Genomic DNA, 13,831 nt, shown 5'->3' on the forward strand with positions numbered 1-13,831 from the left:
TTCAAGCTCGGTTTGCTGAAGGTTTTTGTGATATTTCCTCAAGTTCAAACATGTCAAGTAAGTTAATAATTTCAAAGTAAATAAAAATAAAATAGAATACTTATCTGTCGATTTCCCTTCTATAGGCACCAAGAAATCTGGAAAGTCGGCCCTCAAGTTCTCCCTGGATGACATCGATTGTATGGTTACTTCTCCTGCTGTCAAGAAGGAGGCTCCCAAGGCAGGCACTAGCTCTGAGCCCAAGACTGCAACGACCAGGCTGTAATTGCTATGAGGGATCACTACGAAAAGATTATCCATCAGATGAGCGAGACAATGTCAGGTTTAGGGAAAGCTGTGGTTGTCAAGGATAAGGCTATGATCCAGCTCTCAAAGGAGAAGAAACAGTTGGAGGATCAGTTATCCTTGGCCGAAGCCCAACGTCAAGAGACAGTGGAGCAGGCGATTGATGAAGCTAAGGTATGGGCTGCCAGGTCGGTATTCCAGGCACGGATCAAGATGGCGATGGAGGCTGGTGATCCTGCTTTTGACAAGTCGGCCTGGGATGTGGAGAAATGGAAGGATGCTCTTGACGACCTTGGTGGTGAGGACGACGAAGAGATGGTTGAGAACACCGAGGCTGGGACCAGTGGTGCTAAGGAGGCGGTCGAAGCTGGCAAAGGGGAAGGTGATGCTGCGGTTGAGGATGCAGCTTAAGTGGGCGATGAAGGATATTCAAGACAAGGCCCGAGCCCACTTTTTTTATATGATGTTGATGTTTTTATGAACAATTTCTATGGTCTGTAATAAACAATAGTACTTAGGTAGTGTTTGGTATGCAGTAATCATTGGGGAAATGGAATGATTCATTGCTTGGGAATGAAAAAAGTAGTGTTTGGTTGCTCAATGGAATGGAATCATCCATTGCATATGGAATCACATTCCATCAAAACCATTCCTTCCCACCCCCCTTCTTTTTTTTCATTCCATTCCTCATTCACTCTACTTGCTCAACACCACCACCACCTAACAACGTCAACCACAACTACCCCAACGCCACTGTCGTCGTCTCCACCACCACCTCCGCCACCACCGTCATCGCCGCCACCACCACTAGCGCTACCACTGCCATTGCCGCCACCATTGTCACCGTAACGTCACAACCATTGTCACTGTAACCATTGTCACCGTCGCCGCCACCATTGTCACCGTAACCACCACAACCATTTTCTCCGTTGCCGCCTGACCTTCACCGCCACCACCACGTGACCTCCACCATCCTAACATCGCCATCACTACCAATGCTACCATCTCTTGACCATCGTCACCCCTCCTACCACCACAACCACCGCCCTTGCCACCTGATAACCACTACCACCACCGTCGCTACCACCATTTTCTTCGTCAGAGTTACCACCACCACCGTCGCCATTACAGTTATTTTTTTTTTATTTTTTTGGTAAAAAAATTACTTTGAGATAAGAGTGTTTTTATTATTTCTATTTTGTTCCTAAATTTTTTTTTATACCAAACAACATTAACTAATAATTCATTTCATTCCTATAATTAACCAAACATGACAAATGAATGGTAATGATCCATTTCATTACCTTGTTCATTCCATTCCTTCTCCCATTCCATTCCTCCTTTATTCCATTACTTCCAACCAAGCATACCCTTAGGGTAAAGGATCCATGATCCTTAAGACAATGTGCGGGGGTGACAAAGGTGGAGGGATCCTCTGTTTGTGGGGACGAAGCCTTTGTTGCCCCTGTTTTTAATTTTCCTGCACTTTATAGACTATTAGTAACTCTTACTTAACCCGGATGGATGGTCCATCTTTTCGTATGGTGAAGTCCGTGTTAAGAAATTTTGGATAAGTCCTTAGGGCTTATTTATTTTAATAAATATAAATCTTTTGACTATCTGCTTGTTATTTATCTTCAAATACTTATTGGCATATAAGTTTAGCATTGTTAATAGTTTGATAAATAATCTTAAGCAAAAAGTTTTTAGGATAAAAGATCCTTAGAATTAGAATATCCTTAATTAATCAATAAAATTTATATAAGGAAATCTTTAGGATAAAGTATCCAGAAATTAGTCAAAAACTTCAGTAATTAAACAATTTGTTTTTAGAAGATCAGCCTTTCTAACCAGAATATCCAAAGTTATAATAAATATCAAACTTAAGTTAATCAATAAAGATCATACCAGAAGGTCCAAATAGACCTAAGTTATAAGAAATATCGAACTCCTAATGTTTCTCACAAGAGTAGCTCTAGGATCTTGGATCCTTAGTTTCTTGATCTTTAGTAAGAACTTAGAAAATTCGTTGCATACAATTCATGTTATTAACTGGGATTAAACCCGTTAAACTGGGGACAAGCCCAACAAATAATCTGGGGACAAGCCCGTGCAACTGGGGACAAGCCCATGTAATCTGGGGACAAGCCCGTGTAACTGGGGACAAGCCCAACATACTGGGCACAAGCCCATAAAATAAACTGGGGACAAGCCCAATAAACTGGGGACAAGCCCAAACTGGGGACTGGCCCAAAGATACGGATGTTAACTGGGGTCTCGCCCGAACCGGGATTTAGCCCAAACGTGAGATAACGTGAAAACGTTATAAATCGGAGGTATGGTACGTCTACCATGATTCGTAGGATCCTCCATATAGCCGGAGACAACGAAATTGTCAGCCACTGAGCGTGTACTGGTCCCGCTGCCCCGAACTATATAGCATGCGCAACTGGCGATTGTGAGAAAGGTGAAAACCTTTAAACCTTAGGGGATATGACCATCGGGGGTCTTATCCAAACGTGGACAAGGTCAAGGGAAATAGTAAAGTACCTTAAACGCAACGGAGAGGTGGCCAACCTCTTGAACATCAAATGGATCACTACAATTCTGCATGGTTACTCAAAACTTGGAAAAGATAAAGAGTTAAGAATATATTATCCTTAAATTAATAATAATAATTCAAAATTAATAATAGATCAGAAAGATGTTACCGCTTTAAGGATTCTAGATCCTCTTTCTGGATAATATATCCTCTCAAGATAGTGGATCTTGATCAGAAAAAATATTTCTTAAGGTGAATGGCATTCCAAGCTCTTGGTAACCTATTGCCCTCCATTGTGAGCAAATGATATGCCCCATTTCCTGCTTCAGACTCAATTTGATAAGGACCTTCCCATTTGGGTGCTAATTTTCAATCAGCCGGATTTGTGGTGTTTTGGAAGGCTTTCTTTAGCACTAGATCTCCTTCTTGAAATCTTCTGATTCTGATACTTTTGTTATATACCCCAGCTACCCTTTGTTGATACGCTGCCATTCTGATTTTTGCTAGATCTCTGAGTTCTTCTATGGTATCTAAGTCTTCAAGGAGAACTTCTCTATTAGCTTCAGGATCACGGATGCTGGTTCAAGCAGTAGGGACCACCATTTCTGTGGGAATTACTGCTTCTGATCCAAACACCAAGGAGAAGGGTGTCTGGCCTGTCGCATTTTTGGGTGTAGTTCTATCTGCCCAAAGAACATAAGGAATTTCTTCAGCCCATTTTCCCTTCTTGGATCCTAGCTTCTTCTTTAGATTGTTGATGATAATCTTGTTGCTAGACTCTGCTTGGCCATTGGCTTGAGGGTGAACTGGAGTCGAAGTAATCATTTTGATTCCCCAACTGTCACAAAAGTTAGTAGTTCTCTTCCCAATAAACCGAGAACCATTGTCACAAACAATTCAGCGGGAATACTAAATCTAGTTATAATATTTCGTTTGATAAAAAATATTACTTCCCTTTCACGGACTTGTACAAATGCCTCTGCCTCAATCCATTTGGAGAAGTAGTCAGTCATGGCAAGCATAAAGACTTTTCCACCTGGTGCTTTTGGTAGTTTGCCTACAATATCCATACCCCATTTCATAAAAGGCCATGAGGAGGATATAGGATATAGAGGCTCCGCTGGTTGATGAAGGATATTTGCGTGTCTTTGGCAAGCATCACACTTCTTTGAATACTCCACTGCATCTTTTTTCATTGTTGGCCAGAAGTATCCAGTTCTGAGTATCCTGGAAAATAACGCTCTTCCACCCGTGTGATTGCCGCAGTCTCCTTCGTGAAAGTCTTTAAGTACTTCTTGGATCTCAGATTCCTCGCTGCATCTCAGATATGGACCTGCAAGAGATTTTCTATATACCATATCATCTAATAAAATATAGTGGGATACCTTGAGCTTGAAGGATTTGGGATTTTCTGTGGTTGGAATTTCTCTAGTCTGAATATAGTTCTTGATAGGATGGATCCATGATCCTTTATTATCTGAGGATAAAGGATCCTAGAGCACGATTTCTATATCTTTTGTTATCTCCCCAATTTCTTGTTCTCCTATTGCTGGCCTGAGAATGTGGATTATTGGGATTTTCAAATCCTCAGGAATCTTCAGAGATAAGGCTAAGTTTGCTAAGGCATCTGCCCCAGCGTTTTCTTCCCTCGGTACCTGTGTAATACTAAATATTTTGAAGGATTTCGACAACTCCTTCACAACACCTAAATATTTCATTAGTTTCTCACCTTTAACAGCGTAGGAGCCGTTAAAGTGGTTAGTTATCAATAAAGAATCTGCATAAACTTGAAGATACCTGATCCTCATGTTTTTGGCTAATTGCAAACATGCGATTAAATCTTCGTACTCTGCTTCATTGTTTGTTGCCTGGAACTCACAAGCTATAGACTGAGGTAATATGCCCCCCTATGGCGATTTCAGTAGGATCCCTAATCCTGTTCCTCTCACGTTGGATGCTCCATCTGTGAAGAGTATCCAAGGATCCTTGGTCTTTTCCAGTTGTTGGACTTCCAAGTCAGCTTCTTTTTGTAGATCAATAGTGAAATCAGCTACAAAGTCTGCTAATGCTTGAGACTTAATTGCTGTTTTTGGCTCGTATCGGATGTCATTTGCACTTAACTTTACAGCCCACTTAGCCATTCTACCTGATAACTCTGGTTTTCTAAGAACATTCTTTACAGGATAGTTAGTTCTCAATATAATAGGGTGAGTTTCAAAATAATGTCTCGGTTTAGTAGAAACCATGATAAGTGCAAGAATTAGCTTTTCTAAATGAGAATACATGGACTCCGTATCTAGAAGACTTTTACTTACATAGTAGACGGGATGTTGTTCACCTTCATGATCCTTTACCAAGACTGCACTCACTGCATTTCCTGAAACAGCAAGATATAGATACAAGGATTCTCTATCCACAGGCTTCATCAGAGCCGGAGCTGAGGATAAGTAATCCGTCAAGGCTTTGAGAGCAGTTTCATGTTTTTCCGCCCACTCAAATTTCTTATTCTTTCTAAGGATATCATAGAAGTCTTTACACTTATCGGAGGATCTCGAGATGAACCTATTCAAGGCTGCTATCATCCGGTGAGTCTCTGGACGTCTTTGGCATTTGCAGGAGATTTGAGATTGACAATAGCTTCGATCTGCTCTGGGCTTGCTTCAATTCCTCTCTTTGTGACCATATATCCTAGAAACTTTCCAACCTTGACACCGAAGTGGCATTTGGATGGATTTAGTTTCATGTTATACTGGTCAAGGATATTGAATGCTTCCTCGAGGTCTCTGAGGTGATCCTCTACCTTTTTCGACTTTACCACCATATCATCTATGTATACCTCCATAGTCTTGCCCAATTGGTCCTTGAACATCATGTTAACTAGTCTTTGGTACGTTGCTCCTGCATTTCTTAGTCCGAACGGCATAGCAGTATAACAATATATGCCGGTTGGAGTCATGAAAACTGTGTCCTCTTGATCAGATGGTTCCATCTGAATTTGTTGGAATCTAGAGGAAGCATCCATAAAGGTGAGCATTTAATGTCCAGCCGTTGCATCCACCATGGCATCTATATGTGGTAATGGGAAAGGATCCTTGGGGCATTCCTTGTTTAAATCCGTAAAATCAACACTGATGTGGTCTACATATTATTATATACATATTCCCTACTATTTTGAGTACTTTTGAGCTATGCTTTTATTAAATATTACTCATATTTAGTTCATGTGTCAGCTTTTAAGGTTTCATGAGACAACAAGCTAAATCGAAATACTTTACTAAATTTGAAACCAAATGAAGAGCAAAAAACAATTTTACATATTACTTGATATTAATAGTATACAAAGTTCACGTTTAAAAAAAATGAACAACTTTATATGGACTTTAATATATATATATCTATATATTGTTTGTAATTAACAACATTTGTTTTATTATTTTTGCCAGTGCCATTAAATGAAACTAACAATGATGTTGTGGGCATGAATTCTAATTCAAACAAACAATGATGTTGTGGGCATGAATTCTAATTCAACGAGCAAACTTGGCTACTGGACCTTAACATGAGATTAAATGGGCTTGTATCGTGCCCCTGGGCTGGAAAAAGAATTTGGGAGACAAAGTCAGACACAGCAGCCGCCATATATATTCTATTGGTGATTGAGAGAGGATTATTATTATTATTATTATTATTATTATTATTATTATTAAAAGAACCTACGTGAGTTGGTGATAATGGGCCGCAGCCCACCACCACAAATTCATTATTATTATTTCGTTTGAGAAAAGGCATCACATTATTATTATATATATTCTTACGGGGGGAATCAGAGGGCAGATAGAGAGGGACGCAAGTCAGAGAGGGGTCCACTCCTGTTTACCCTGGTTCGAAAAGAAGAGAACAAGAGATAGAGAGAAACGCACAGCAGCAAGGTCACTTTTATTTTGTTATTTTGAACATGATTGTTGGCTAAATACTTTTGGCTATATCGGCTTGTGATGATGTTTTGTTGATTGCTTTGGACTTGTCGGTTTTCGGGTTTTGTTTATGGGATTTTGATTTATTAAAAGTTTTGATTAGTTCTATTGGATGTGTCTCATGCGTATTTACTTTTGATTTATGCTTAAATGAATGTTTCATATGCTACTTGATTGATTGTCTTTCGATTATAGGCTGCATGTTAGGGTTGTTTACTGTGTGTTTGCAACTTGTTTATGGTTTATTGAGCTCATTTACCATAGAAACTGATTTTTGGCATATTATTAGAAGTTTATATTCTTACTAGCTTAAATATCTGACGGGTGATAAGTTGTCGGGTTTGTCTGCGTTGTTAGGGTTTTAGGTTAAATTATCTGACAGGAGGTTTGCCTATTTTTGCCTTAATTTCACTGTTTACCCGTGTCCTTTAGACTTTTCAAAACCACCCCGTGTACTTAGGTGCATTGAGATAGTTTCGGGTTAGCTATTTTCTCGGGTAATTAATCATAGTTGGTGAACTGACAGGTGAACTAATAAGCCGGTGTTTTTACATGATCTCTAAGATTTCTTTTTCGGTGACACCTTAAGAGCGATTAAGGATCCATTAAGTTACCTAGAGCTTCATATCTTTGGATTCCCGGTTCCCATAACATTTTTCCGTAACCGATAAAAGCCCGAGTCGTCACAATTCGGATTCCTTGCCTAGATAACTCTTGCTCCCATATTTGAATTTGCTAAAGTCTTATTCGGTAATTTAATTTTTTAGTTTACTTTAATTTAATTAAGTAATTAGTTTAATTAATTATTAGTTTTTAAAATAAAATAAATAAAAATCCCAAAAATATATATTTTCTTAATTATTACTTTAAATTAGCTTTTAGAACTAGTTTCGTTATTTTATAAGTGTCTCTAGGGTTCGATAATCCCGGTCTTCCCATAGTTATTCTACACCCGATAGGTTCACTTGCTTGTTGCTAGTGGTTTGGTTTAGGGTATTCTAGGTTTTTATTAGTCGTTGTGCTTGGTCATTATTTGCTAAATTTTTATATACCACTTCGTGCACATCAGACACACACCTTCCACTTTCCATTCTTTTTTGAAACAACGACCACATTAGCTAGCCATTTAGGATATTGAACCTCTCTGATCATACCGGCCTTAAGAAGTATTTCAACTTCTTCTTGTATGATCTTGTTCCTATCAGGAGCGAATTTCCTTCGCTTTGATGGACGGGTTTTACAGATAAATCAAGGCCGAATTTATGAGTGATTACCTCTTTTGAAATACCTATCATGTCTGAGTGCTTGAAGGCAAAAGTAGATCTTCTTCGCCCTAAGAAGGATATTATATCCTCCTCGATTTTGCTGGGGATACTGGATCCTAGGAGCACTTTTATCTCTGGATCTTTGGGGTCCAATGATACTTCTTTGAGGTCTCTCTCCCGAGCTTCCAGCACGTCCCTAGGATGTTGCTGTAGTTGCTATGCTATAGTTGGTTTGGCTGTTGGCTTCATTGATGATGAGTAACCGAAGTTTTGTCAAAAGTTTTCACTTAGTTAAGTTAAGTAGTTAAATTAAATCTAAAATAAATCAATTAAATATTTTGGTGAGTCTTGGTTAGAGTTTAGTGATTATAAACGTTTTCACGCGTCTTCGAATTCGATATCCGGACTTTCCTCATCTGTGCTATACGCGACCGGTACACTTGCCGTTTGTGTGAACTAGGATAGATTGTTTGGTTTTTAAAGCTTAGTTGTGACTTGTGTTTTATTTATATATATATTTTTTCGCACATCATGGGTCTATTGCAACGCATATTAATGATCTTAATTCGATCCTGTCCCGCTTAGTGTCAGTCGACATTAAGTTTGATGATGAAGTTCAAGGTCTTTTGTTATTATCCTCTTTGCCCGGCAGCTGGTCGCAAACAGTGACTGCGGTTTGTAGTTCGTCTACAAAAATTACTTTTGATGGGATTTGAGATTTGATTATTGGAGAAGATTCAAGACGCAGAAGTTCAGGTGAATCACCAGGTAATATATTAGTCACAGAAGGTAGAGGTAGGGGAAAACAACGAGGCAGTAGGAACAGGAAGAGGAGTCAGTCTAGGACTCGTAAAGATATTGAATGCTGGGGTTGTAAAGAGAAGTGACACTTTAGTAATCAGTGTCCAAATGATAAGAATGAAAAGAAAGAAGTCAACACTACAGAAGAATGCTCAGATGATGAGTTATTAGTTCTTAGTGTTGAGGATAATGTTGATTCCTGGGTCATGGATTCTGGTGCTTCATTCCATGCTACACACAGTAGTGAAGCATTGCAGAATCTGAAGGAAGGTGATTTTGGTAAGGTTAAACTGGCGAACAATGATGTTCTTGATGTTACGGGCATGGGTGACATGAAATTAGTTACTTCAGCCGGTTCATGGACCTTGAAGGATGTCAGAGTGATTCCAAGCTTAAAGAAAAAGTTGATTTCTGTTGGGCAGTTGGATGAACAGGGACATGAGATTAAATTTGGGAACGGGCAGTGGAAAGTTGTTAAGGGAAATCTTATCATAGCTCGAGGAAGAAAGAGGGGTTCGTTGTATATGGTCAGTTCATCGTTTAAGGGAGTGACCGACCCAGTTCAGAAGAAGACCAAAGTCCGGTTCACAGAGTCTAGTGGGTAGAAGAAGGTTTGTTTTGCAGGAGATAAATCCAGAGCCACAGGTCAGATTCAGGTTGAACGTGCTAGAAGAGGTTCAAAAAAACCAGTCAGAGGTTTTCACGGCAGTGGGATCACTGGCAGTCAGTCAGTCAAAGCTTTAGCCAGAGTTACCAGACAATGGGTTAAGAGAACCAGTATTTTAGCGGTTAAAGTCTCTCCAGAAGATTACCTGCTTAATATGGATAGTGTTGTTTGTTCTCAAGGTATTCCAGGATTCGGCAGTTCGTGTAAGTGGGAGCCGTTAGGGATAGAGAATGAGTCAGTGGCAGTTGTAGCCATGACTGATGAGTTGGAGCTCGGGGGAGCTTCAACGGGCGTTCAGGTTAACTGATGAGAAGGCAGATGCAACCAGGAAGACGAGGAAGATTACAAGAGGTACAAGCAATTATCGGTAGGCAGTTTGAAGATTATCAAGCCTCCAAGTGGGAGATTGTTGGGTTTATTGTGGAGGCTTGATTATTTTGGGTCCGGTTCAAGAGAACTATGGAGCAGAAAATTAGAGATCAAATGGGTTGACCCGATTTGTTTTAATTAAAGCTCATATTAGTTGTCTTGGTGAACAAGTAGAAAACCCTAATCTTGTATCTATATATTTAGACTTGTACTTGTAATTCCTCATCACGAGTGAGGCAGTAGCAATAATAAAATACCATGGTTGCAGCCTGTGGACGTAGGTCAGTTTAGACCGAACCACGTTAAATCTCGCGTGTTCATCTTCGTTTATTTTTCTCTTGCGGATATATTGTGTTTGCGTGTGTGTTGAAATACCCGAATCCTAACATAGACATGAAGAGCTTATTGTGTGTGATTAGAGATGTTTAACCCCATACCAGAAAAGGCGTAAGCTATAACATTACATTCATTTGAATGTCAACATTCAAGATAATATGTATCTTCTCGTTCCGTGACAGTCAAAAATATCGTCTTCTTTTAACAAAAAATAAAAAAAAAGGGTTTCTTTCATTCAAAACAACTTGAATTATAACCTCTCACAAAAACAACAAATCTGACCAAAATAACAAATCATTCACTTGAATTTGGTAATTTAATGGCCCAAAATACAATTGTCTTATTCCAAAAACAAGTTGGTACAAAAATCAATATATAAAAAATAGAAACAAAACAAGTAGAAGACAACTTCTTATTCATGATAATAGAGATCAACTTTTGTTTCATCCAACATGAGGTTCAATCACCTGTCCCATAAACAACACGACACCAGACCTATCTTCTCTAATCACAAACAAAAACGGATGATCCGCCACAAAATCAACCACCCTGGGCTTTACATGTGATGGTCCTCCGGGAAACACCGCAGCTATGGTGACCGCTGAAGCTACAGTACCTTCTTCAGAAACCTCCACAACAGCTTTATGAATAATGCTTGAAACATAAAGGCTTTCACCAGCAGATGAGTCAGCCATTTCACTCAAATCACAATCATTGGTGAAAGGCAATACAAGCCCTAATTCCATCAATAGATCAGTAGCTATAAACTCAAATGAGATCTTAAACTTTGGTAACAAAAACCGCCTAACTTGTACTTTATCGCGTGGAAGGTCACGGTCTAAAAAGTCAGATGTGGAGCCGATTTTCTCTACTAAAGATTGAAGACCATCTTTTGCATCTGGGAGGAAAACGTACATCGTGAACAAACGTTTCTCTTGACCTTGTATATACGGAAGACCCAATACTTTGAAGCCATCGTATTCACGCACAAATTGACTTTTGTTGTTGGTCATGAAAGGAACTCTAACTTTGTTGCCGTCTAGTAGGTGGAACTCATATTCTTTTGTCAGTGACTTTGCAAACTTCTGATTCCATGCTCCCTTAAAGTAGACGACATTTGCAAACATGAGTCTCGTGAGATTGTTAATTGCACTTTTAGGAAGGACTTGTTTGATAAGGTCATTTGTTTGCTTTTCGACCCATAGATTCACCTGGTTGACTACCTCGGCAGCCTTTGTGAATCAATAAAGAACATGTTAGCTATACCAAAAACAAAGTCTTAAAAATAAGAAAGTGTTTATAAAGATATAATGCAAACCATTAAAAGCCTGAAGTTAAATAAAATAACCAAGATCTATATATCACAGTAAGAACATATAACTATGAACAATCGATCTGTGAAACACCATTGACATGATCATTAAAGGTAAACCTAGAAAATATGACCTAAACATAGTCCATAAAAGTTGAACATAATTTGATTACGGATAGATTAATTAATGCATCAAAAACAAAAAAATTATGGAATAATGATTTATGTTCTAAAATTCTAAAAAACTTACATAATAAATTTGTTGCATAGAACTTTGATTAGGTTTACGTTAACATATCACAAACAAATTATATTGTATAGCACAATGTGATCTAAACGATTTATGCAACAACTCTACGTAGTCCAACTTGAAGTTAGAACTTAGAACTGACACTGGTTTGGAAATCGACTTGTTTGCAAGCGGCTTTATAGACAGTGTCTCCAATCTGTTTAAAAGAAGGTTTAAGAGCATACGTTTTGTCAACCCAAACCCCATTGACAAAACATAATCGAGGTCCACCAGTCAGGCTTCCATCGGCTAGGACTGAGGACACAAGCTGCGAATAAAGAGAGTTGAGGTCATCGGTGGAACTAGTTTTGAGAAAAGCAAGAAACTGGTCGAGTGTTGGGCCTTTAGAACCAGCGGCTGCCAAGCTAAGGACGGCATGGATGGAAACCGGAGAGAAAACAACGTTGGAGTGGTGTTTTTTGGAGAAAAGGCGTGTGGCGAGTGTGGTTGAGACGTGGGTTTGATTGCTGACTGATTGAGACGGCGTTGATGGATAGAGATAATTAATGTCCTTCGTTGATCGACTGAAGGTGGGGGAGGGGGGAGGGGGGATTTTAGAAGCCCATGGATGAGTGAAGGTGTTGATGGGGGGATCGGGGATATTAGAAGAAGCCATTGTTGGGTTTGAAGAACAAGAGCATGAAAAGGAAGATTGTGAATGTATTTATAGTTTAATCAAACACCTCTCATTCAAAATCAATTTTGGCAATATTTTGTAGACAAAAAACTAAAATTCCGTTTCCATTTTTATTAGTTACCATAATTAAATAGAATATTGTCTAGGATTTATAAGAAGCGTAACTATTAATTCACATCTACCGCTAGAATTCCATGTATGTCGTCCCTAATGCTCCCAATCCGGATCTCTCACACCAGAGCTGGGGTACAAATTTTTTCTTTCTTTTGGTGCTATTAACTGTGAAAGGAGAAAGATTTATTTGGTCTGGTTACGTAAATTAGATCTGGTAGTTGACTTTTTAGGTTTTCTGTTGGCTTTAGGGGTTTTGATTGTTTTTTGAGTTGTTAATTTGGTGTAAAATTGATGTTGATTTTGCTGTATTGAAACTTGAAAGGAGAAATTATTGGATATGTGTGTGGACCTGATTACATGCTAGGTGAGTTTGTAGTTGCTGATCTGGATTTGTTTCATGTGAAATTATACTATCATTATCAGCAAATACACATAACATAACGTTTATTCATTTATTATGCCTCCATATTAAATTTGTTTATGCTTCATTCAATTTAACAACAGAGTGCACACGGTAGCAGCTGTTGCTGATTGCTTTTCTTTGGCAAGGGTTGTGATTATGTTTTCTTATTTATGCTGATGAAACCCAATCAAACATCGCTAGGTTGATTTTGTCTAAGACTAATTCGTTTGTTAAATGTCAATTTCTTTTTCTATTTTTCAAGCTATTATTGTTTTAGGTGGTTGCTCATATGATGCCTGATCTTCCAAATCTTGGTGTGTACCGGGATATGGAAACCTTCAATGCGGAGTTTCTATAAATCTTCTTTTAGAGCTGATGGTTAATAATGATATGGGAAGCAATTCAGGTTATTTCGTAATTCAGAGTTAATGTTTTTCATTACTGTTATGTTTCTGTACAGTTACTTTTGAAACTAAAACATAAAACTCTTTCAACATTCTTAGCGATTCTTATGCACTTAAACGCGTATTTGTAATTGTATATTTCCTTTTAAGTATATGTTGAAATTTAGTGATATTTGTTTTCCTGTTTGCGGGATTATTTGAACATTACATTAATAGAGACAGCACATTGTAACATGTATTTTCCACATGTATGTATTAAACCATTGCTTTCTATTGATAGTGGATCTACTAATTTATTAGGCTATGTGTAGTGGAGGGGCTACAAATTTGGGAGTTTTGTGCCGTGTGGCGCCCAGTCAGCAATGGATAAGAATTTGTTTTTGGGGTGTAATGGTGAAGGAGCTACAAAATGGACCCACAATATAATATAATA

The 13,831-nt window shown here is 38.6% G+C and overlaps 1 protein-coding gene across 1 annotated transcript; it reads right to left on the bottom strand.

Moving 5' to 3' along the window:
• Positions 1–10,296: 10,296 nt before the first annotated feature.
• LOC143557422 (serpin-ZX-like) lies at positions 10,297–12,465 on the bottom strand. Its single transcript, XM_077046499.1, has 2 exons — positions 11,944–12,465; positions 10,297–11,471 (listed from the first exon to the last, which is right to left on the bottom strand). Exons 1-2 carry the CDS (start codon positions 12,454–12,456, stop codon positions 10,683–10,685), a joined length of 1,302 nt encoding a protein of 433 aa, XP_076902614.1. The 5' UTR covers positions 12,457–12,465; the 3' UTR covers positions 10,297–10,682.
• Between the last annotated feature and the right edge of the window lie 1,366 nt (positions 12,466–13,831).

Source organism: Bidens hawaiensis, unplaced genomic scaffold, assembly GCF_021521415.1.
Source record: "Bidens hawaiensis isolate Kalapana, Puna unplaced genomic scaffold, B.hawaiensis_p1.1 tig00001087_1, whole genome shotgun sequence".
In the NCBI taxonomy this organism is placed as follows: domain Eukaryota; kingdom Viridiplantae; phylum Streptophyta; class Magnoliopsida; order Asterales; family Asteraceae; genus Bidens; species Bidens hawaiensis.